At 41.9% G+C, this 27248-nt stretch overlaps 1 protein-coding gene across 1 annotated transcript in view; it reads right to left on the reverse strand.

The window, feature by feature from the left end:
* The window catches only part of pde3a (phosphodiesterase 3A, cGMP-inhibited), a gene marked incomplete at its 5' end in the record, with an annotated part of 46375 nt that extends 22223 nt beyond the window's left edge, over window positions 1-24152 (reverse strand). Inside the window, one exon of the mRNA XM_084558092.1 lies at window positions 23238-24152. Within this exon, the coding sequence (XP_084414218.1) occupies window positions 23238-24152 (915 nt within the window). The remainder of the gene's footprint in view (window positions 1-23237) is intronic.
* Between the last annotated feature and the right edge of the window lie 3096 nt (window positions 24153-27248).

A 27248-nucleotide genomic window follows, 5' to 3' on the forward strand; every position in this document is an offset into this window, starting at 1 on the left:
CTTTGTGAAAGCATTTGGAGCCTGAGCATCTCAGGTAGTGGACTCACGGGACTCTCTTCTCTGTTGCATCCCCATTGTGACATTCAGAAAGATTTGAATAGTTCTGCTTTTGAATGAGATATTCTGCTGAGTGCCGATTTAAATCACTTTGCAGTGAATTATTTTCAGTCCCTGCCTTACAGGGCCTGCGACCACAACTGCTATACCACTGACAGTGACTAAACACAGAGGGACAGCTGTAACATGCATGTGTCCATTTGAACTAGGACAAGGTAGAATACACCGATCAGCCACAACATTAAAACCACTGACAGGAGAAGTAAATAACATTGTGACAATGTTCTGCTGGGAAAGCTTCGGACCTGGCATTAGTGTAGATGTTATTTAGACATGTACCACCCACCTAGACTAGATCTGGCAGCCATGCCCAATAGCACTGACACTCCTTGATGGCAGCAGCCATCCCCAGCAGGATGCAACCTGACACAGGTCAACACCTTGTGCTCCAAATTCCCTAGATCCTAAACTGATCTGTGGGATGCACTGGAACAAGCCTGATCCACAGAGGCCCCTCCCCTCAACCCATAGGACCCAAAGGCCCCCACTAACAACGTTCTGTTGCCAGACACCACAGGACACCCTCAGAAGGCCCATGTCCATTCTCTAAATGAGTCACAACTGTTTTGGAGGCAAGAGACACAATATTAGGCAGGTGGTCATAATGTTACGCCCGATCAGTGTATTTTACATATAGCATGATTTAAATGGCTAAATGGCTGAATGAAAAACCCAGTTTCTTTATAATTACAATTAGAATTGTGTATGGTATCAATTTGTATTTATCTCATGCTTCACCATATCTTCTTTGTAATTACTGCATTAGGCCAGTGTGCAGAAAGTGTATATAACTTCTTGAAGACAATAAGAATTATTATTTGGTCCTCGGCCCAGTGGAGTTGCATGCGTGCGTCTGCAAGTGTGTGTTGTGGTCAGTGCGGTGCGCGGGGCTGTCACAGTTCGTAGGCTGATGTCATAAAATGCGATGACCTGACAGAGCAACTGTCATCCACTGGAGATGACTTTGCATCTTGAATGGCAGATGGGATAATCTGCCTAATACAGTGGATTTGTGGTTAATGTGAGCCCCTGAGGACGGGAGGGAGGAAGAAAGCTGAATCACGCTGAGCTCCTTTATCATGTAAAATATGCGAATATATTTGAATTGAAATCCTTCGTGGACCATTATTTTCTCTTGATAATCTTTGTTTAAGAGATGAGGCGCACCGTTAAAGTAATAGCGCAGTCGGAGTGTTGCACCATAGCAGACATCAAACTTGAGAAAGCCAAATGAGTCCCTGTTCTCTCTATCACAAACATTTCCACTTCCATCTTTTTACCCAGGTCATTAAATCCTCCTCTGTGCTTAGCTGTCCCCTGACAGCCTCCATTACAGCTCAAATACACTCCTCTTGTTGAGTCTATAAGAGGCTGGGAAATCACAGTGGCCTAATGTACTTCTAAGCCACACAGTCTTTGACAGCCAACATCTTTCAGTCTTAATTAGACTGCCGCTAATTTCACTCATACAGATTACACAACAAAAAAAAGTCAACACGATGCGCAAGTAGGGATGCTTCATCTCCACACACACACCACAGTGTAGTATGGCAAACAAATGCATCAACGCACTGCACTCTGCAGGGGGAGCTCTTTTTGTTGACTTGAACTCCGCTAGTCCCAGGGGTGTTTTTGAGATAAATGCAGTGTTTACATTTGTTTACAGGGATAAGTCTCCTCGTGTGTTAAAGGAATATTTTCACCACTGAGATAAGAAATGTGATTCTATACGGCTTTGAAGTATTTATTTATTTACAAAGGTTTACACATTAGGGTTTTAATCTCATAAAACTCAGCTATGAACAGAGATCTTAAGACAGAGTAAATACAGTTGGCCTATGCAGCAAACAACTGGATGTTCTTGAACCAAAACATGAATCTGCTTATATGCAGGGATATAAGTGCTGTGCTGTAGACCTTAATTGTATAAAGTAAAAATAAAAAACAACAATACAAAGAAAGATGAAAGACTAAACACTTTTTCATACTCAGAACTACAGAAGTTAAAGACTCTTAAATTAGGTTTAGTGCTACATGTTCATCACCAGTCTGATTAGTCTAGCAAGATAAACATTGCTCCAAACTACAATCATGCAGCATTTGTGATACTTTGACCCACTTCTTATTGAAAAGTGCCTAAAAGCTAAAAATAACAAAGGAAACGTCTTCAGCAGCCCCCACGGGCTTAAAGAAAACATCCTTGTTTGCATTGTGAGAATTTCTAGTTTATTACACCATCGACACAACACGTGCACTCTGACATCCTCGTTTTTCTAGTAATTTACGTGATATTCACTCTGGCAATGTGAAACCTTTTTTATTTGTTTATGAGAAATGAAGATCTGAAACACACACTAAATCCTGTCCTAAACTCTAAGTTCTTACTTAAACTAACAGCAGTCTGTCTCTGACTGCCTATGTTATACCGTACTCCGTCAAATGCCATGTAAGGGCTAAAGGAACAAATGAGCTGCACCAATGAACGTCTGTGCGTCCGTCTTTACACATGCACACCCACACACTTGCACTCCCGCAGAGGCACGAGCGTATACGGGTGCACAGGCGTGCACCGATACACACACATTAACACACATGCTCTCCGTCACGACTCAGACCCTCTAGTCATGAAAAACCCAGCAAGCCAGACCAAAACCCCTACTGGCCAGCAACTGTTCTTACTAGATCCCAGCTGAGGCCAAAAAAGAGAGAGTAGGACGAGACATAACGCATAAATGGAAAGAGAGGGAGACTGAGATTGATGAAAACATATAGTTCCTCTGTCATTCTATCTCTTTGAACTTGTGTATAATGTGAATAATTGGTGCGAACATAATTAGCATTGCAAAAGGAGCATGAGGGATGCTAAATGTTTTAAAAATCAGCATTTTCATCACCACTAGTACAGTAGCATCAGTGAAAGACTGCCTCAATTCAGTATAAACAAACAAGCAAATGTGAAAACAAATTTCATTTACAACAATGAAAATCATTCACTAAAAATAGTCGGTCAAAGATAAAAAAAAAGGTGTAATTTTAAGTCACCAGTAGAACTGTGACTAGTCCTGGGAACAGATCCGAGTTTTACTTTAATAGCCAATTTTTCCTGTCATCTGATGGCGTTTTTGAGAGACAGTGGTGTAGACAGCAAGGACTTATAAATAATGAATAAATAAAGACTAAGGCATTTTAGATGCCGCCAGTGACTATTCAACCTTCCTATTTATCCCCGTGGTAAGTGGGATGGCAGTAATGAACTGAGTAGCTCTGTGGTAAACACTGTTCAGTAGTTCAAGGATAATGACTACAGCATGAGCAGCGTGAGCATATAATACATCTCCATAATCCAGTGTCGGACTCTCAACTATTGTTGATTATTGAGGGTTTTCAAAGGAGAAAGTTTTGTTTCAAAGTTTAACCTGGCTTTTGTAGGACAATCTGCCATACAGGCAGATTCCTTGATATTTAAGATTTTGTACTGTATCACTTAGATTTTAAGAATTGCATAGGTTTGGGCACATTCGTGCTACATGTTTTTGTGAAAAGTACACAGCCTCAGTTAAGATGTTAATAAAATAAAACAGCCTGCAATGTTTTGAAAGCGTGGATTGCAGTGGGACTGACAAGATATATCAGCATAAACATGGGTATTACAGTGCTGATTCAGAAAATATACAGTATGTTACACAGGTACAGAGTAAATAGTGGGACTAGTATTGATCCTTGAGGGACACCTTTTTCCATATTGATTTAGTGCTGTGAAATCTCATCTCATCCAAAAGCTGATCAGTTCCTTGTTGTAACATTTCAGTGTTCAGGTTTCTGACCATGTCTTATCATTGCAGCCAGTTTCTTTGTACTTCATCATAGCTCAATATCCCGATTTTGTATTCCTCACTGTGCAGATGAAGCAGATTGTGTTTTCTACACACACTGGTTCATTTTGACCCCAAGAATCAGTGTTTACCCACTCAACACAGCTAGCTTGCCAGATGGATTTGGCAAAGCCGCCTGTGCATGCATGGTTTGCATGTGTGTGTTTACGACAGTGTGTGTGAGCTAGGGAGAGAGATGGGACTCCTGGGCTGGATGATGATGACTCACCCACACACACAAACACAAACACACACACACGTGAATTCAGACATGCACTCATTACCGTCATCACTCAAAACCCTGTTAGTGCTGCTCACTGATGCTAATTGTTCCCAATCAGCACATCAGGGGTCCTGTCAATGCACAGTGAAACCAGACCACACCAGCAATTGCTTATTGATCTCATTACAGGCTCACGTCACTCTTTCAGGCAAGTGTTTGTGTGTCTAAGTGCAGATGGACGGGCCGCTCTACAATGGAGCTCTGTGTTGCGACTGCTTAAAAACTTGTGAACTAAAAATAATGATGTGACATCTGACAAAACATGTGGCATCAGTTTTATGTATTGAAACAAAAGTGTGCAGCCGAGTCTGCAGCTATGTGATTCTATCCAAGAGTGCAATCAATGCACATTACCATCCTCAGCCTAGCTACTAAAAAGGCACATAGCTAAGAAAAAGATTTTAAATGCAACTTTTTGAAATTAGTTTCAACTTCTATAATTCACCACAAGAATGTAATTATTCATTTATTCATTCATTTTCTATACCCGGTTATTCCTGTTAAGGGTCGCGGGGGTCTGCTGGAGCCTATCCCAGCTGTCATCAGGCGAGAGGCAGGGGGTACACCCTGGACAGGTCGCCAGTCCATCGCAGAGAATGTAATTAATGATATTTTATTGTTTAGGAATAATCGCAGAGACAGAAAGATTACATTTTGCAGTAGTGTGGTGTTAACGACCTTTAAATTCGCTGTGTTCCCAGAAGTCAGAGTAAGTTGACTTGTTTACAGTCATAAATAAGTAAAACATGGCGAGAGAGCTGGAAGGAACAAACTTTCAAAAGACTTTTTCTAACTACTACATACACATAGGCCTTTAATGTAAGCTAAAACATGGAAACTAAGTTAATACATTCAGAGATTACATAGATACTTAAATTGAGAAAAACAAAAATGATATTTCAGTTCATTATGTGCATATGTGGCTTAAGCTCATTCAAGCCTCTACCCTTTCATGGATTGTGCTGATGGCAGCCGCTAACAGAGCCTCGGGCAAGTACTGTATGTTAGTGTCCATGTGTTCCACAGTGGAGTTGCATGACTAAGCCTTTGCATGTACCGCCAAGTAAGCACATGCGTGCATCTGCCAACGCGTTTAGATCTGTACATCTCGTATTTATGTTCCCCTTTTCATGTTTGATGTATGAACTGCTGCGTGTGGTTTTACAGCTGCACGTGTCCTGTAGCGTCACTGGTTACTGTCCTGTAACCAGTGATGGATGTAATAGTTGATATAACTGTGCCCTGATTAATTAGTCAACTTATATTTTAAGAAAACAGCACTGTTGTGAATTGTTGATCCTTTTCAATGTATAAGTAATGTGTGTGATCAATTACAGGAAATATAATGGGGTTCCTGTAGGACAAAAAAAATGTGTTCACAGCCCTTTTGCTGATAAGTTCATGAGTAACATTTATACAGCAATCAGGCATAACATTAAGACCACCTTCCTAATATTGTGTAATTCTCTCTTGAGCCCCCAAAACAGTTGTGACTCATCAAAGAATGGACATGGGCCTTCTGAGGGTGTCTTATAGTGTTTGTCAACAGATTGTTGTTAGTGGTGGCCTTTGGGTTGAGGGGAGGGGCCTCTGTGGATCAGACTTGTTCCAGTGCATCCCACAGATACTTGATCAGTTTGGGATCTAGTGAATTTGGAGGCCAGGTCAACACCTTGTGCTGTTTTTCATGTTTTTTGAGTTGTTCCTAAACTTTTTTTGGGGGTTTTTTTGTGTGTGCCTGTGTCAGGCTGCATCCTGCTGAGGATGGCTGCTGTCATCAAGGAGTGTCATTGCTATGGGCTGGGGGTGCCTGCTTTGGTCTAGGTGGGTGGTACATGTGAATGTCAGGTCAAAACATGTCCCAGCATTTCTCCATTGTAACAAGATGGTCAGTGTTATTTACTTCTAATGTCGGCGGTTTCGTGGCTGACCAGTGCATTTAAAATCATGGTGCACTAAACCTCAAGATTTTCCTGATGATTCTTTACCTACCTAAGAGTCAAATGAAATTTAGAAGGTACTTTTTAAATTAATTTCATTCAGAATAACGTGCATTAACCACAGAGGTTGCAAACTGTTTTGATAACCATGTACAGCTGAACATAAGCTGAACATGGATGTCTTTGCCAGAGCCCGCAAAGGCCAGAATTAGAGTAAAAATGCCAGCAATCAAAGGATTTACATTCACCGGAGTACAACAGAATACCTTTTGTCTTTCTCTACAAATACATGTTTGTTGCTATCTTTACACGGGTACTTGTACAAAAGACATTTATCTAGCCCAAAACTCGTTAACAGTCACTACTACACAGTACTGAGGTATATTTACTGCTCTGTGATCATAATTAAAAAGCAAAACAAAGAGTGAGAGAGAAGAAAGAATCTTACAGGACTAAAATCAAGGAAAACACATTTTAACCATTTTCTGTAAAATGTGTCTGAAAGTATGAGCCCTCATTGTTATTCATATATCTGAAAAGATTATTAGCATATCAACTGATTTTCTGCTTCACCTTTTTTAGTGTATTTCATCAATCGTGGTCAATATTTATCAATGAGAAGTTTTTATAGCATCATTGTATTTGAGACATTTTTGCTTTGTCCTGAAATGCCTTTATTTGTGTTTGCAACTACAGGTTGGACAAAAGCCCTCTCAGTTGCACAGCAGATACAATATCAAATGAAAGTAAATATATACGTGTACATACAATATCACCCAACCCTGCTGTAAAAAGAAATATAATCCCCTCCATAATTGATTTGTTTTTGGTTAACGTTTGCACAAATACAATACTTTGACTTGAATGAGGTTATGTCAGAATAAAATGTAATATAGCACAATAGCAGATTAATAACTGAACTTTCAAGCATTTTCTTATTGAACAGTATGTTCAAATGATACTAAACTGTACAGCAGTGTGTGAATGACAGTGAAAACATACAAACAAACGCCGAAGAGAAATAATATATTAAGACTAATTTTAACTCATAGCAGTTTCAGTTGTGCATTCATATTCTTGCCAAACATGCTTGTCATCTTCACTTCACTGAGGAAGCTGCTTCACACGCACATAAGCTCTCATGCATGCAAAAATACTCATCTGAAATACACACACACCATTTCATCCTAGCCTTCCTCCTCCTCCCTCCCTTCTTCCCTCCAAGGCTCCATGGTAAGTGAAGTGCTTTTCCCTCTTGTTGTTCTACCCATGTAAGGCTACTGACGCCAGCTTGTCATTCTCTACTCCTATTACCGTGAGAGGTGAGTGCGTCACAGCTCCCACAACCCACTTCTCTCTGGCAGCTTTCTGCTCCTGCTGATTGACGCTGACATTGCGGGGCGTTAGCGTTTCAGGCCGCGTCCCATGGGAGCAGCGCGCACGTCCAGACACTGCTCTTCCATTTGAAACTGCATGCATAATGATTTACATCCCATTTTGTCTGTACTTGGAAGTTTTGCTCTTTCATGATACTTTGTAGGGAAGATAACTGGTAAGAGGCTATTCTACTGAGATACATCTTTAATACAACAGTTTGCAACACACAAAAAGCCCCCGCTCTTGCACAAAGCTGCATATACCAAAATACTGTAAATATTAGTACTAAGGCTCATTTTGTGGTGCATATCTTGGATTAATAAAGCCCCTGCACATCCATACCAGTGTTTTCAATCACTCTCTATGGCGTAGTCGGGTTGGATGGAGCTATAATGTCACCAAACTGAATTAATGATGTCCCACATTAAGATGCAACAAAGCTAACAGTCCTATCTGTACATGTATGCACAATGTTGTGAAGATGTCTAATCAGGCAACATATTTGAAAGCATCGCTGTAGGGGGGATGCAGGGGTATTAATCTTTAATATTATTAATATCTAAGCTGAAAAAAACCTAATAATCCTCACAACAAATACCATATTATTTTTGGATTCAAGGCCTATTGCCATTTGCAAATCCCACAGGAAACCACCATTTTATGTCTGTTTATTTGAGCAACATCTGCAGGGAGACATTAAGCCAGAGGCCCATAAATAACAAGTGTCCACTACATAACACGAATAAGATGAGATTATTTCTCTATTTGAGTCCATCCCGTGACAGTTGTAAAATTATTTTTAAGACCATACAAACTCTCATGCCTCTTTTTGGCTTGTGTGTCACGAAGGTAACAACTGTCTGAGAGACCAACAGCATAAAGAAGGAAAGAAAGACACAGAAAAACAAATCCATAGAAAGAAAGTCTCTCTTCTGGGTAGTCCTGTCTTCAGGCTAGACCTGTTTGTATGTTTCACACCAGAGCAGCTTCATCCAATAAGGACTCATTGAATTGCTGGTTGAATGAGATTGGAGAGAAAGCAGTAGAGAGAGAAAGAAAACTGTGGAGGGAGAAGGATAAAGAGAGAGTGTTTGAGAAAATAAGCTGAATGAAGAAAGGGAACACAGTGACATTAGCACAAGCTGCATCCAGCAAGCAAACAGGCCATACAGTATGCATGCATGTTGTTTGTGTGACTGAACGATTGAGACAGAGAGAGAGAGCGAGAGAGAGAGAGAGAGCGAGAGAGAGAGAGTGTGCGTGTGTAAAGTGTGTATCATCCTGTATACACATCGCAGCCCAAGGCCAACTCCTTCGTCTGCTCTTCAGATGAGAGAGAACCAAGCGCTCACTTTGTGATGGTTTACCACAGCTCCCAAAGAAAACAGGGTTCCATTTATAGAACGGATCCAATTATTTATGAATATCAAAACTTGACCCCGGAACCGATCCTCTACTCCCTACCTGGTTAAATATACCCTAATGTGATGTTAAGATGCAGCTAAATATAACATTTATGCAGTGGTAATGCTACGCGTATATCAAATATTTGTTCTTTCTTGGCTAACTCTATACATCAAAGAATGCGGGCTCAGATACCAATCAGAACCGTAATGCAGATAGGGACTAAGCGTTTTGCCAAATAAGGACTAAAACCAAGATCACTCTGAGAAACAGGGTTCTCTTTAATAATAACTGGGTGGTGATGGCAGCGGGCTAAGCAAGGTACCCAGTCATCCCTTTTAAAAGAGTCGTTCCTAGTCCAATTAAGATGATATACTATGAAGGAGCAGTGGCTCTACTCCAAGTTATCTTTGGATACCTCAACTCCTCACACTCTCTAATAGTGAGGCCAACCACCTTGTAAAGGAAACTAATTTTGGCAGCCTATACTCATGACCTTGTTCAAATCTTTTGGAACGTATATTAATTGGCAATTCCAAGACTTTCTTTCTAAATTTTCTCATCAACAAAATGGTCCAGGTGGAATGTCTGCATTGCCGCTAATGACAGACCAACTCTGTCTTTACCTCCTCACAGGTGTAAGAGCTTAAAATACTTACACTCCTTCACTTGGGGCACCAACCTCCTCTAAGTTTAGTAAAGCAATCTGACTTGGAGGTGCGGACTGAGTCATATCACCCCAGTGCAAACAACATATCACATTCTGGTCGAAGTACATCATATCCAAAGAGCCGAGAGGCACTTCTGCAGTCCCCAAAACTTGCACATTTTGACACACCGCCTCTCCCCCAACAACTGCAGGCCAACACCAGCTGGAAACAGGTTTGACTTTCTGCTGAAAATATGGACACACCCACATGAGTACCCCAAGGTGACCCTGTGGGAAGCCTCGTCAAAGTCTACAAAACGCATGCGGACTGGATGAGCAAACTCTAGCAGACTCCTCAGCACCACTGCAAGGGTAAAGAGCTGGTTCTGCAAACAAGGTGGAATCTGCCTTGTTACTTTCTAACCCTTTTCAAGCAACCTGCATCTGTCCCAGGGAGGTAGAGCTTTGTGATTCCCGGATAACTGGAGCACAACCACCAGTTTCTCTTTTAAAAAATGGGAACCAGCACCCTAAACTGCCAGTCCACAGGCACAGTACCCGACCTCTGTGTGACACTAAATAGGTATGTGAGCCAAGACAGCCCAATGGTGTGTTTTTAGCATCTTAAGGGGAATCTCAGGAGTGGCACCACACCATTGAGGAACTCCTGAACTACCTCCAACTCCTCTCCCAGGGATATGAGTGAGGGTTACCCAAGAATTCAAACTTTAAACACAGACAATATGTCGGTTGGGGTCAGGAGTTCCTCAAAATGTCCTTTTTACCACCCTTACGATATCCTCTATGTTTAAATCAATCAATGGCAGAAGTCCAATAATGAAGCATTGCTTGGGTTCAGATTAGGCAAGCCATTCCTCCCAATCACCCCTAACCATGTTTTTCTATCAATGTACCCACATTGGGCACAGTGTCTCCAAGGATACAATCCACAAATTGTACCCTTTGCAGGATCCCAACTGGATTCTCCATGGACTCTGTTTGTATAAGTAGCCCTATCAGTTCTACTTCTCATTCTCCTGGGAGAAGTCAGACTCACCGGCACTCAGCTGGAGTCATGTGAAAATCCCGACACCTACCCTGCCCACTATGTAAAACGATAGAGCTCAGCCCTTCTCCTGGAACCGTTGCTGTGAGGGGTGAGCCCGAGTAATATCCAGTTGACACCTCTCCCACTCTGGTTCCTTCCCAACCAGAGAGGTGACATTCTAACTCCCCAGTCTGCAACGCCACGGGTTGGACCACTTTCTGCTCTTGCCAAACCTATATAGATTTAAAACAATCAGAGGTGACGGTTGACGCAGACCACACATCTGCAGAGCTGAAACAGGCCTGACCTCAGTTTGGATACGCTGGAATAGATTGTGAATTCAGAGAAGGCATATCAGGACTGAAGCCAGGCAAAGAAACAAGCACACACACACACATACACGGACACACATCGCCACTGTCTTACATAACACCGTGAGTGATGGCAGCTGAGGACACAATAATACAGCCTTTGGCATTTGTCCTGTGAAAGTTGGACAGAGAGGAAATCGGGTGAGTGGGAGAAAAAACAGAGAGGGACAGGCAGACAAAAAAGCAAGAAGAAGAAAGTAAAAGAGAGGGAGGAGAGAGGGGGCAGAGAAATGCTGAAAGACGGGATGATACAAAGACATAAAAAAAAAGAGATTTTACTTCAGATGCCCATGGCTTGTGGCAAAATGCCCCAAGGGGAAATATTACCCAGATTAATCTTGCAGTCCAGTCATTTCCATGCCTTTTCAATGTCTTTCCTCAGACTGAAGCCACTGCACCAAAGTGTTTTTAGACACAGCTATGTCTAACCCTTAAAGTGAGTTATATCAAATATTACCTTATATATACAAGGGATGCTGAAAAACACCATACCATCCATAACTCCAGGACAGTTACTGTACGATAAAGGGAAGATAATAATAATAAAAAAATATATATAGGCCTTTATGTGGATCTTCCCAGCATGTTGTTTCCACTGGAAAACAATTAAGTAATTGCACAGAAATACTCACATATTTATTTACAGATTGTGCAAATTAAGAATTTAATTTAAAATGTATCATATTATTACTTATTTTTTCATTTTAAGGCTTGTCCTACAAAGAATCTTGCTTTAAAACTGTGGCATATACACAGTGTAGAGGAAAATGTCTGCCCTTCACTGTATATGTTGAGGGTATAATAAGAGGAATCCAGATTCAGGTAGAAATTCCTGCCTGGGTCGGTGAAGTTTTCTGGCAATGTTACGCCCCTCTGCACCTCCACTGGCTGCGCGCGCGAGTGTCTTTGGCTTGAGCTTAATCACCTTAACCAGCCACATCTGAGAAGACTGAATAAAGGGCCTTGTTGAAGAGGCCAAGCAGGACCACTTTACAGCTGCAGGAGCTCACTATGTCTGACCTGTCACCTTTTTGTTTTCTTTTGAATTAAATAAACCCTTTTTTTTCTAACTCCGTCATGCGTCTCCACTTTACGCTGCGCCTCTCGAGCCGGGTCATAACAGGCGACATGTATCTTTGCTTAGTTTTTTTTGTGAATTTTGAGCATAGTGCAGTGGCGTGTAATCTGCACGCCACTAATGGCGCAAATGGCTGGTGCCCAGTGTTTATTCCTACACCAAAATACTTTAGATTTTTGATTTTTGAATGAGATTCCAGTCTTGTGTTATGGTAGTAAAGCCTTTTTTTATTTTTCATTGAGATTACAATTAAGACCTTGAAGAGCTGGCCCTTTAGTCTCTGAGAAGTAATGGAATCAAGTTTTATTACACTGCAAAGCTGATTCCATTACATAGTATTGACATTATATGCAAAAATGAAGGATGCATATAATAAAACGGGCAGGTGTCCAACTCCATTCTCTTTCTTTAAGGGGCTGAAGGTTTAAAACATGAAGATTATAAAACTACTAATAGAATTTAAGAAAATGCATCCACTGGATAACCCCTTTGAAAAAGAGGACCAATTTTAAACCAAAACATCCCCTGTGAGCTTTTTTTCTTTTTAAACATCAGAAGCAAAATATCATTGTCATCTCTCATCCATCATTTCACAGCCCACTTTCCCATCATTATAAAGACTTCAAACCCAGATTCCAAGGAGCAGGTATGCCAGAGTTTCTCTCTTGAAAGAGCTCTGGCTCTCGGTGATGCTGTCTTGTCAGAACAGGGTACAGCATGTAAAGACATCTTTGCATTTTTATGTCCAGATGAAACCACAAGGGGACTTATTGTCTCTCAACGCAGAAAAACCTCTGGAAATTAGCTGCTGTGCGTACGTCACCGCTGTGTGTCTGCGGCACATGTGTGTGAGACATGTATGTGTGCATTATGAGGGATAATGGAAGGGAAAAACACTCCCAGATGCATGTGATGCAATTATACCCTTGATTATCTGATTGGGTAATCTACAGGCAGGCTGGAGGCGTCCAAAACAAACACACCGTCGGCAGACTGTTGACAGAGCATAAACCACTAGGATGGACTCACTCTCACACACACACACACACACACACTCACACACCTGTATTTGAGCATGTGCTCAATGATGCATAGATATAGTGAACTCCGAGCACAGAGGCCGCGATACAAGCGCCAGTGATTGGTGGTCATCACAAAACATTTGTATCCGTGTCATCTGTACGCAGTATGTTGGGAGTACATGTGAGGCATAAGCCAAGAGAGTGGGTCCTTCCTGGAAGCTGTGCATTAAGGAGGAGAGAGACTGAGCTGCCGACTGTGCCGCAACGTCTGTGACAAACATACATAAATACATATGCGGGAAGCAGAGAGTGTTGTCGGTGTTTGTATGTGAGGAGAAAGGGAGACATCGCTTGACTGGGTTAGTGATCTAACCTGCAATGACACGTCAGCTGAATCTGAATCAAGGTCTTGCTTTACGAGGATGCAGCACATCAGGAAGAGTCATCAAGGCAGGGCTCTGTGCATGTGAGTGTATACGGCCCACGGTCCACGTCTGTCTCTATGGCAGTGCTGTTTCTGTGCACATAAATATGCACATGAAAAAGTTTAAATTGTTAACTGTAAAGTGCTATTTGAAGTTGGTAAATGTTGGTAAATTGGCGATTTAGGCAAAATGAGATTAGAGACAAAATATAAGTTCACTGTTCTTTATTAGTGCTTATTGCAAATCATCAGTTATCTTAAAATGTGGTTTTGGTGAATACCGAATTTTAACAGCTAGACCTGGAAAAGCCCTATATTATTTCTGCCTTGACGATAACATGAGTCTCTGATTTGAGGTGTTTTTTTGTTTGTTTCATTATGGTTTCTGTCAAATAGGTTCAGCTAACAGAGTCACAGGTTTTACTCACTGGTAGCCTAGGGTTTACACAAACAGTAACTTGAATGATGCTGTGTTACCTTTCCAAAATTAGGTGCAAGCATCACAGTTGAGATTAAAAAAATAAATAAATTCAAAATTATATGTACAGAGCTACATTAGCACAGATTAGCTGTCATCACAAAATGCAAGACAACTGGTCCCAAGAGTGAAATCTATTTTATATATATATAATTGTGCATTGAAAGGCAGATGCCTGCAGGAAATGGCATCAAGGTATCAATGTGTGAGATAGCTGAAGAAGTAATGCCCACTCCTCCAAGATCAGCTACTGTTGCTTGTCATTGCTATCAATCGATCTAATTAAACGGCAGATCTGCAGCCTTGCCCATGAATTATGGGTGCCACATTGCTTTCTTACTTTTACTAACATTTCTGCAGTTTATTCTGGGAAAACAACATTTTTTTCCCCCTCTCTTTAACTGGAAAAGACAGTATTTCTGTGACACACCACCAAAAGTCAAATGTGCTGCTCAGGTTTTACGGTAGTTTCCTATTTATTGACTTATTGTGGCTACCTTGCACTTTAACTGCAGGAGAGCTATGAATGTTATTGTCAGTGTTCATTATAATTAAGAAAAAAATGTAACCCACCGGTTCGTGTGACACCCCAGTGTTTTTTCGATTTTTAAGGAGGTTAATAAAGGCACGGGGACTAGTCTCGGGCTGATGTTTATTGTTAACAGGGTACATTTATGGGATTTGCTCGTAATTATACAATGAAACCAGCAACATTCTTGAAGCTAGTTAGCTTGGTCAATAGCGCTGCATACCTGCTGCTGTCAGGCAGCTCCCTGTCAGTAGGTGTTAACTAAATCTGTAAACCAAGGGCACAGCTGTGAAAGAAACACACAGAGAAGAAAATGCCAACCATTCCTGCATAAATACCGTTTAAAAGTCTTGCCTCCTAATCCCTAACTCTCTCTTCGGTTCCCAAACTAGCCACAGGCTGTGTCTACACAGTAAAGGAACAGCTAAGGACAGAGAATCTCTACTGGTCTCGCACTTTTATGTCATGAAAATAAAGCACTCATAAAAAACACTCGGCGCACACACTCTTTATAACCCTCTGCTGCTAACAGCCAGGTTACAGGGTAAGGGTGTTTACGGCAGTGCAAGAGAAAAGCAGACAGACATACAGACATATGGACAGATCTGGAGGCTCCTTGTCAATGCTGCCCCCTGCCCGGGGCCAACCACCCTCCCCCCACTCACCTCTCACCGAGCATATTTTGGAGCTAAAACACACCATTGAATCGAGTAACAAGGCAATCCTTGTCCAAGGCCACCAAACCTCATCTGGACAGCCAGCAGGGAAGCCACTGTATGTGTGTGTTTGAATGTGGAAGCACGTGTACAGTATACAGAAGTGGCCGCGCTAGGTTAAAATTATTTGCTGCTGAAGCTGTGGAGGCTAGCTTCTCACACTCACTTTATATATATATATATAAATCCTGTCTCTGTGGGAGCATGTGGCAAGGAGCCACATTCACGTTACACAAAGCCAAACAAAAGCACTCACATATGCAATATCTGTCAGGCAAACCGTAAGCGATCAACACAAAGTTGCCTCAGCTGTACGTCTGAGAGTCCATGTGAGAGCTCAGAGCGATGGTGTGTTTAGACCATCAGCAGAGACGCTGAACACAGGGACCAGATAGTTGTCCTCTTCCCATCAACACTTGGGCTGTGCTTGGCAGCAGACCTCCTCTCACTCCCCCTTTTTTCCTCACCCTCGCCGCCAAATCTTTCAGCACTCGCTCCTCTCAATCCTTCCCTCCTTCTCTCTCACACATAGTTGATCGTGCATTAGGTCCACTCAAGTTGACCCCCCGATTCTCTCTCTCTCACACACACATTTCGCTTTTTACCTTCTGCTTTGGGGCTAGATGCAGCCTTTCCTAAGGCAAGTGTCTTCTTTTCTTTCAATTACTTCTTTTGGGAATTATTTCATTGTTCGACTATCTTCAGTGCCTTTACTGTCTGTACTCTTTTTCACAGTGTTTCTTTTGAATGAAATGATCATTTTAACAAGGATACACCAGAATTCTTTTCTTTTTTTACTTTACATTATTTCTGCATCCCTGCCTCCCTTTGTCAACCTTCTTCCTTTTAAACACTACTCTTTGAAGGATAACTAATTTTTTTTTTCTATCCTTCCTAATTCAGGTCTACCAAGAAAAAACTAAGCTCCCACAAACAAACAGCTGTCATACACTGGTGTTAGGGTCCTGATTGTATATACATTTATGTGTCTTTCATTTCAGAGGAACTGAAAAGTAAAAGTAAAAAATACTTTAGTTTGTTATAAAATTTCTCAGTGTGTCACGTCACATTTTCATCCTCATTTGAGAGCTGATGATGATTTAAAAATGTACAAGTAAAAGGTGAGCTTAGTTTAGTTTAACGCGCGTAAATAAAATACGTTAAATACACAGATCAGCCAAAACGTTAAAACCGACAGAAGAAGTGAATAACTTTGACCATCTTCTGACAATGCAATGTTTGGTTGGGAAACTTTTGGACCTGACATTAGTGTAGATGCTACTTAGACATCTAGACCAGACCAGGCACCCCCACCCCATAGCAATGACACTCCTTGATGGCAGCAACCATCCCCAGCAGGATGCAGCCTGACACAGACACACACACAAAAACAGTTTAGGAACAACTAAAAAAAAGATGAAAAACAGCACAAGGTGTTGACCTCGCCTCCAAATTCACTAGATCCCAAACTGATCAAGTATCTGTGGGATGATCCACAGAGGCTCCTCCCCTCAATCCATAAGACCCAAAGGCCCCCCACTAACAATATTGTGTTACCAGACACCACATGACACCCTCAGAAGGCCCATGTCTATTCTCTGATGAGTCACAGCTGTTTTGGAGGCACAAGGGAGACCAACACAATATTAGGAAGGTGGTCATAACGTTATGCCTGAATGGTGTGTGTAACTGCTCTGTAGTATTTATTATGTAACATATTTAAACTCATTTAGTTACACATTCAGCCATGCAAAGCACACACAGGCACTGTATTGTTGCATCACTATAGTTACAAGCAGATTAGAATTGTCTTGTGCTCTTTGTGTCATGTTTATGCATTTTACAAAAAGTAGTTTACAAAAAGTACTAGTTGTTGTTCTTGAGCTTAATTTGATTGGAGCTGCTTGTGTCTTTCTACATATAGCGCCATCAGATAGTAACAAACACACTGTGAACAACTTAAAGATGTCCAGCACGAGAGCTGGCGATACAAAAAAGTAGTTTCGGTGTTTAAATACACAGTGGGGTAAAGAACCACATACAGTATATCATCTTACAGAACTTAAATATTTCATATGCACCAAATTCTTATGCTGGTGTGTTGGCATGATCGCAAAAGTAGGACACACATCTTGTGTCTCATCCAGGTTTTCTGTAAATTCTGACCTATACTTTGCATTTTAGACACAATAAACAGTTTAGAGTTTGGTTTATTAGTGTCCCTCCTTGAAGGGAGCAAAGTGTTGTCCTCTTATCAAGGCAATGACTGTAATTTCCATAGCTGGTGAGGCACAGATCATTCTTAACTACAACAATAATTTAAGCCTCTGTCTTATAAACGGTTAGTCGTGGTAATGACTGCAAGTAATAATGAAAAACAAGGTATGATCATTTATAAAGCTAGATTGTTAAATTACCCAATTAATTCTTTTTTTAGCCTAACAGAAGATTGTGTCCCATCGCAGATCTACAACTAATGTTCACTTTTTGAGCCACTTGGTCTTTTTCTTAATGCTCCTTTGCCATATAAAGTGAAAACCTTGCTGTGTTATCTGCCCATTAGAAATAAAAACAATATTCTCCGTTATCTTACAAAAAGATATATTAAGCCCGGATGGCATTTAAAGTAAGATAGCACTGGCGACTGGAGCAGGTTGTGTGTCTCCCTGGAAATGTATGTGCGTCAGTGAGAGAATGTGGGCCTCCCCTCAAATAGATTTCAGAGCACATGTTTAAAATCTGTCCCTCCCCTCCAGATTGACACAGATACTGTATATGGTGATGAGGTGAGATGAATATACCGTAGCCTCGTTCATGGTATAATGCAGTAAAGTTTGTCATAACTTCACCATATTTCGTTGGCACTGGTTCAGACATGTGTGTAGTAAAGCCACTATGCCACTGTGTGACAGAGAGGGGAAGAAAACCGTGTGACAAAGCATCAAAAAATACAACACTTTGAAATATTGTTGCTTTTCTTAGACCTTCTATTTATGGCTGTCGTTATCTTGCGTACAAAGTGAGTGCTTTTCAATTTCATGTGACCCAAAAACCGCTATTCCCCCAAATCCCCGTCCCACTGAGACCCTGGCTATAAGACAAACAACTTCTGTCAAAACCAAAGGCCTCTGTGTGGAGCTCGTCCAGAAGGATCATAACTGATTGAACTCCATGTCAAAATACTCAAATATTAAAACTCCAAACTGCGTCATGTCGAGTGCAGAAACTTCTAAGTTCCTGCATAGCAGTGCATCAGCAAAACAATAAATCCCATTTACCTTAGAGAAAAATACAGAAATAAAGCCATGGAGCTTAGCCAATGCTATTTTGCAGCTTCCAGTTCAGCAGAGTGCCTGTCTTGCCTTTGGCTTGGCAGGCTGCACCAGCCTGCTTCATAAATACTGCACAGGCAACGCTTGATGAAAACCCCCACTTCTCTCAGGTACAACTGCACTCTGGAGAGCTTCATTATCTACAGTATGGATAAACTGGACCTGTGTGTGAACTGTGTGTGTTTGTGTCAGAGAGAGGCCTCCAAATAAGGGAGAAGAATAGATGATAACAACATCTGAGTAACCGTTTTCTAAAGTCTTAAGATGAAATTCTAAACAAATGAGTGCGCGCGTGCTGATGCAAACCTAGTATCATATCAGCTTGGCAGCTGTAACGGTAAAAGGGCATCAGGACATGTAGAATAATACATTTATTTAATTTAGAATGCATTCTTAAATAGTGAGTAATCAGGGATGAGCCTCTTAATCTCGAGGTCATGATCTCATTCTGGTCATCTGACGGGACTGTGTCAAAGATTCAGTCCCCTGTTCACTCACATTCGCCCTTCCCTTCATAATATATAGGAAACGCTTACGTTATAACCAGTCATACATTTCTAGGCACTAATGAATCATCATCATTTTGCTGCATTGTTACTGACAGACAGGTGCAGCGCTCCATAAATTTCATTTCATTAAACTCTGCATCATTATGTAAACTTTTTGAGGAGAATAGGCCTATATAAGTTTGACTATCAGCTAAAATGATGGAAAGAAGATCTAGTCCATTTGTTAGGCGCTCACTCAAGGCTCCTCCCCCATTTATAACTAACTATACTGAAATATTGCTATGTGGGTACATACATATCTCCATGTGAACTCAACCAGAGATTTGGATAGCATAAATTCATTAAAATAAAAATTTTGAGCTGGATGTTAATCTGGAGGTTACCAAAGCAACGACATATACGCTTCACAGATACTAGATAAACTCTAAGCTCTGATAAAAAAGGAACAGAAACAAAGGTTTATCATCAACAGCTCTTTGTAACTTTTTGGCATCTGTTAATGCAAAAATACAATTAGCTCACGGTTCAATACAATGTTTGTTTTTTTTTGGTCACGGTTTTCAGTTTGCTTCTGACGGCCCAAGCTGTCTCTGTGTGTTTTTGTATTCCATTCAGTTTCTTCTGAGTCGAACCACATTGGGCTGCGGTGCTTTTGTGGGAAAAAAAGTGAATTTTATTCTGACCTCTCCAGGAGGTAGGGCACCGCATTGAGTAGCACTGCTTACTTTACCAACATTTTCATTCATTTTTCAGTCACGAACAGCGAACCATCACCGTGATGCAAAGCAGATCGAGCGTTTTAATAACACGACAAAAGCCCGTGTCTCCAACCACTGAAACGGCTGCAAATCCTTTCCCGATGAACATCTCCACTGCCCTTGTTATTATTTTTTTTGTCATTGTGCCTCTCTGAACCAACGGGGCATGTATGATGCTTCCTCATCCCAGCACGTGGACTCGCAGGCACACAACAACAGAGGCAATTTGGAGAGAAATATAAATTATGAAAGCTAGTTACATGCAAAACCAAAAACATAAAAAAAAAAACAAAAAAAAAAAAAACACAAGCGCGTACTGGACCGTGAATGCCGTACAGAATTGTTCACTATTAAATTGAGAATTGTGGCACTTCTGCGATGGACATTTGGTTGAGGCCTTACTTGCTGCAGAATTTTTCTTTTTGTTTCATGCTGTCAAGCTCAACGCTGAGATTCAACTTCACCAGACGAATGCAAACTTTAACTAAGTTCCAGTTGCTTAAAACAAAGTTAGCACCAATGGGGTGAAGCAACTGAACCTCTGTCTATCTCTTTTTAATATTTGCCCGGATTATATTCCATTATACTGCATTATATTATGGTACTCTGATGCTGTATGCCGTAAAAATAAAAACACTAAATAAGTTGCACAAGAATCAGTAATGTAGGAAACTGTACAATTTTAATTGACTACATCAAAAGTACAGTCTAGCTACCTCTGTCTCTATGCCACACATCAGCGCCTCCCTGTTCCTATCGCTGGTCCTACAGATTCACCCAGTGAGGATAGGCTACAGGAGGACACGCTGTCCTCGGCATCTGGTCAGCTGAGAGAGTTTTTTTTTTTTTTTTTTTTTTTTTTAAGTTTCAGACTTCAATTTGTCATGATTCTTGTTCTGGATACGGTGGGGGCTGAATGGGTAATGGAGCTGTTCTAATAGTACAGATAGTCCACTAACTCAGTGTTCCCTAGATACCAATTAGCAATGAACATCCAAGCATCAAGAGTCAGACAGCCGATGTGGGGAACAGGTTGAGCTTCCCGAGGAGGGGAGAGAAACCTGTGAGATGAGACGATGTGTGTGAGTCCGGATCAGAGAAAACTGAAAGGCGCATGTGTCCCGCTGTAATAGGGCATTTGGTGGCTCAAGATCACCCTTATAGACCAGAGTATAATCTCAGGTGAACTCAGTTAAATGTAAAACGTTCCAGGTCTAAACCTGTGGGAATGGCTACACAGGAGTCACATCATGATACAAACACAGATACAGTGAAGCTCTCTGCATTCACCTTACTTTCCTGATTTCCAGGAGACTTTCCTTTCCTGTTCTCATCCTCAAATGGCCTTGGTAATTGTAATGTGCAGCGAGCAGTGTCCCAAATATTTGTGGTGGGACAATGTCTGAGTACACAGAGACATAATTTTAAACTGATCTCAACAACAGATGATAACGATATAACACATCCATTAAAGTGACTGCAAAGAATGCACAGACACACACGTCATGAGAGACCCTCTTCCCGCTGAGTACTGAAGTGCAACACCCGCAAATTAAGCCATTTACTTCCTGCTACAAAGCCCTTCAGTTCTTCCTCCGCCACATTATCTGTCCCTCTCTAGTCTCGAACCCTACAAATGAGATCAGGGTAAAGTTGAGGGAAAACACCAGTGTAATCAGGATTACGCCACTTCTTTAGTTAAGCCGTAGATGGTATGAAGCCACAAGCTCGCCCACTGCGGGATGATGACAGAAGCCGTGCTATACGTGTGCGTGGATCCGCACTTCTGTTTCTCATGTGGTGACAACACTGACGCTTCCAAATTTGTTATGTTACATTGGTTTTTATCTCAGTTTGTCACTAGAGGGCATGAAAACAAATGAGAGCCAAATGCTGCAGTAGCTTTCAGGGCAGGTAGCATTCATTAGTTTGAAAGGATGACTGGGGGAACCACCATACATGAAAAGCAAGACCAAATATCATCACTTTATGTTATGTGCACATAAGTCAGTAGATATTGTCAGTTGTTTAAAAATCCTTATATGGCTGAAAACTCCGAAATCACCCCGTGCCCCTTTCCTTCCAGTTTCAGTTTTTATATTTAGCTGAATTCCTTCTACTTGTGATATCAAATAGATTATTTTGTCATATTTGCTTTTTTAAATCAAACTCCCCCAGCGAATATGTTTATAAAAATTTAACAAGGTCAATTCTGCACGGCATCTCTGACCACTTCTGGCAGTACTTTAAATTGGGTCATATATATTTTAGTTGCATCTCAATTGTCAAGTGAAGTGATAGCATAAAGTGCACGTACGCCTTAACCCACAATTTGGTGTCTTGATAGAAGCTTGGCGCTGAGGTGAGGCTAAGAATATAGACAGATATCGGAAGTCGTTGAACATAATCTTGTCAAAAGTAAACGTTATTCTGAAAAACAATTGCGAGAACTTCAAGTCGGATGACAGAGAGAGACGAGTTAAGCTCTAAATGAGCTCACTGTAACAGTGATGAGAGAGGAGCACATCTTCCTCATTCCTGGATTATTAAGGGTCACATTGTAAACATACCATCCCCTTCATCTACCCATTCTCCACACTGGGAGTTTCCAAAAAAAAAATCCAAGGACGGCTGCGATGAGTCATACAGCAGAGATAATTTGGTTTAATGAACACATCAGAGCAAGAACAGAGGGATAGACATTTAATGACCATCCACAGTCCTCTCTGCTGTAATATACTGCCCTCATGATAGCATCCATCACAAAAGGCCCCACGATGTGTTAAGTCTGGCACCACAACACTGGCAGGCGACCAGGATAAGCTGAGGCTTTCAAAATATTTAGATGTGACTTCACACCTATGCCTGCGAACACACACTCACAGGCACATGATACATGCACCATCCCTCCGTTTATCAGCAGCACAGCGCGGTGATGATGGACACATTAACAGCAGTGCCAGAGTAAAGGTAAACAGCAGCGTTTGAGGGATGCACGTAAAGGATGCTGTGATTCAAAAACACCAAAGCAGGGGTAAATCACACAAATACCAGACTGAGAAAATATAGAGCCGGGCCTATGGAGCAAACAAGCCGTCATTGTCATAATAAAAATGTTTCTTATAACAATTTGTCATTCCGGGTGTCCCGATGTAGTGAGGAAGACGCGCGTAAAGCTGACACACATGCCATCAGAGAAAGAGAGGACAGCAAAAAAATTATAATAATAATAATGTCACAGGCCTGCAGTAGTTGAAAGGTCATAAGCAAAGCGGTAACAAAACCTGCAGTGTGCTCTGTTTCAGATGTCCAAAGTTGCTCATGTCTTACCTGGTCCCTCGGAATGCAAGGCAGCGAAGTCCTGCGGTGGGACTTGCTGTTGCTCTGACTGTGAGCCATCATTTCCGAGGCCGCTATGGAGCTGGACCTCCGTCTCCTTTTGAAGACAGGGATGTCCTCCTCCTTCGCCCCGGTCACAGAGCCACAGCACCCCGTCCCGCTGGTCCCTGAGGCCGGCAGGAGCCGGTCAGCATACCTCGCAAGCAAAACCCCCAGCAGCCCCAGCAGGTAGGCCAGGTAGGGTCTCCAACTGGCCCGGACTCTGCTCAGAGAGACAAGGGAGAGGGCCCTGATGACGCTAATAAAGACGAGGATGGACACTCCCTGACCCAACCGGACGACCAGCAGAGCCCCGCTGCCCAGGCAGCCGAGGACTACCAGGGTTGCGGGGAAGGACAGGAGCTGCTCCTCGGCGCCGCACAGGAGGGACTGTGCCGCGGCTTCGCCCAAGTGGCACACCGCTAACAGAAACACCGCGGTACGGATGAGCACCCCGCAGCGAATCAGATACAGCCCGACCCAGAAGAAGGCACATACGAGTGTAAAAACGGGGGAGACGCAGTGACACGCAGTCAAAAGCAGCTCCACAGCGCAGCCCGCTGCGAAATGAAGACTAGAGCCGGAGCCGCCGCTATTTCCGTTGCTGCTGCTGCTGCTGCCTGCATCCCAGTCGACCAATCTGAGCAGCAGAGCGAGAATAACGGAGATGGAGGCAACGCAGACCGCAGACGACACTCCTCGGCAAGTCCATGTCACGGCGAGTCTCAGCCACGACTGGCTCCCTGCGTCCTGGTACAACGGGGTGACACATGTCTTCACGTAGCCGTTGCGCTCCAACGCTGCCCGGGGATATTTTTCATGAGCGCTTCTTGATGAACCTCTGTCGCTGTCTGCTTCCAGGGCCATCTTATCAGTCAAGCGGAACGCTGTGACCGTCCGGGAAAAAAAAATAAAATTAAAATATTAGATTTAGCCTCAGAGTGAACGTCTCAGTCTATATGGATACTCTAACAATAGTCCCCATGATAACGCATTGTTGTCTGTGCACAGCTGACACCAAAACACTGGTCAGGGAAGCTTGCCTCCAAAACTAAAGTTTGCACATCACTTGAAAAGTGCTCAAGTGCGGACTGCACAACTTTTCCTTTAGTGTTGTGGTTCAGAACTTCCCTAAAACATTTGGTCGACTATTGAGTTGCCCCAGGTAGACACAACCAGTGAACCAAAAAGGCAACCCCTGGCGTTTCACACATCTAGGCCACTGCTTCAACTCCTCTCTCTCTCTCTCACCCTCTCTCTCTCTATAATTCTCTCCCCTCCCACTAGACACTATCCCTTTTTTTTTATGACGCTCCGGTGATTCCTCCGTCACGTTTCAGCTCTACCCCCGTGTTTCTGTTCATTCTGTAGGCTGCAGTCTGCCCTGGATGTGACTCAGATCGCAGTGGCTGGATGCCATGTTTACATGAAGATTTCCTGGCTTGTTCTGGAAGACGGAGCATGCACATTAGGAGAATTAACTATAGTAATCCTGTAATACATTTTAGAGGTACTGTACGCTGCAAATATGACAGGATACCAAATATGGATATTATCCTGGTACTCCAAAACTTTAAACAATATAATTTATCAGCCTACAGTCACTTAAGATACATCACATATCAGCAGCTCTGAAGAGACCTGTGTGATGTTGCTGCACACATGATTTTCTAGTATGTAGAGTACTTTAAAAAAAAAAAAAAAAAGTGCAGATCAACAAAGATAAGTCTTTTTTTTTGCTGGTAATAATCATCTTGCTACCCATGATTTTATTTCTGGATTAAAACCCTAAATCACATCATCCCCTGCCTCCTGTGTGCAGCAGACCGGGGCAGGACAAGTTAGCAGCCTTCACCTGCTTGCCCTACATTTTTATGAGAGGATTTAAAACGATGCACAGCAATCACATGAAGCTATTTCAAGTCCGTCGTCTCTTTTTGCAGAATTATTAATTCAGCAAAGTCGAATAAATTGCTTCTTCAAAAAGAGAAGCATCGCAAATGTTGCATTACCTCCCATTTGCTGAAAAAAATAAAAATAAAAATAGACCAGATGCATAAACGCTTTAGAAATATATCTTTTTATTAACCACCAAGAGTAGTACATGTTGATGTAACATAGGAATGTGTGTTATAACATTAGAACAGTGCAATCAGTCAAGTGCAGTCAGGACACAAAGCTCATGTTTTAGTCATCCACTCATGATGGACAGTGGAACATTTGCTAGAATGAATTGTGTATTGGTACGCTGCTGGGTTTGGAGGAACTGTATTCGAATTTTTTCAAACGTTTTCCAAAGTGACACTACTTTCACAGTTGAAAAATAGCCGCCATGCACGCTGCTTTGTATTTTGCACTCTTCCAGTGTTCACGTGTCGGTCAGATTGCAACCATACCGAAGAAAAAGAAAAGACACTTAACCGCGATGCGGTTGTATGCGTGAAAATACACAGTATACCAATTCCAACCGGGTTCAAGAGTCTGTGCCATACACCAGTAATTCACTACCAGGGCTGCTCTCACTGTTTACAAGTGTTAACTAACTAAACAAGTCAGGAAAAAAAATAAAGAAAAGAAAGTGAATCAGAAATCAAAAAGTACAATTTGGTTTGAAAGCACTGAATAATTGACTGAAGGTAGAAGGTAGAAAAGTAAGACTTAGTCATCTTAAAATTCAATATATGGATTAAATCGTGAGCTACAACTAAAAAGTGACAGATGAAAGTGACTGCTAAATGGTTAAAATATCAATATAAGTACTATATTGATGGCTACATTAATCGTAGTGCTCAAAGTATTGAAAGTAGTGACACGTAATAGATGAAGTTGAAATATTCAGATGGAATTATGAAGAAATTAGGCAAGCACTTACAACAAGTGATGGAAAAATAGATAAAACACTGTGATGAATGTGATGGATACACCACAAATATTGATCTGGTCCTGCCACCAAATGTTCCTACAAATGCAATATTTTACAAAAGACCACCACACCAACAGTGGTTTACATTCATTTTGTTCTTCTGTAACTGCTTGCTCTCTTTAGGGTCACGGGGAGGCTGGAGGCTATCCCAGCTGTCATTGGGCGAGAGGCGGGTACACAGAGAGACAACCATTCACACCTACGGCCAATTTTAGAATCACAAATTAACCTAACGAGCATTTCTTTAGACGGAGAGAACTCACGCAGACACAGGGAGAACATGCAAACCCTGCGTGGTTCTGACTGAGGGTACAGGTTGGGAATCACTGCTACGCATCACCTCCCAACACACTGTAAATCACATCTGGTAAAGGTAGCCTCCATAATAACGTTCCATATCCTTTCCCCTCTGAGACGTTGTCCAGACCCACTCCTCCGAATGCAGTGGGGAAGTGCTGTAACAGTGTCGTCTATCACTGGGAAGTGTTTGGAGAGAGCTGGATGAGGGGGTGTGTTTGCGTTTGATTTTGGCTTTCATCGGCCTGCGCTTGCTTATGAGGTTACAGTCACGCATCCTGATTTAAACTCTGCATGTAGTGTCATGTCATGTAAATGTTACAGGGTACGTTCTGACCTGTCCGAGCGGATGACAGGACTTCCTCAGAAAATGTCACTGCAAGCCTACGTGGTAGCAGGACACTGTAAGGTCAGTTTCCATGTTGTCAACGACACATTTTTGATAGGCTGCACAGGCCCAATATACTAACAATACGTAGTTAGAAATTTATCCAAGCAAATGTGACTCGGGTCCCCATCCATCATATGAAACCACACTTGACATATCATCATAGAAGGAGGTGTCTGAAAACATAAAAAGAAGTGATAATTCATTTACTTCTCATTCTGATCCAACAACATGGTTGAAGGATTCACTGGTGGAGGTGAACAGTCCTCTACAGCTGTCTATTGCACCATATTTACAACAATCACAACACATCTAAAAGATTTGACATAAGTTTTACATTAGTGATCATTAATGT

This window comes from Chelon labrosus (genome assembly GCF_963514085.1).
Source record: "Chelon labrosus genome assembly, chromosome: 13".
In the NCBI taxonomy this organism is placed as follows: domain Eukaryota; kingdom Metazoa; phylum Chordata; class Actinopteri; order Mugiliformes; family Mugilidae; genus Chelon; species Chelon labrosus.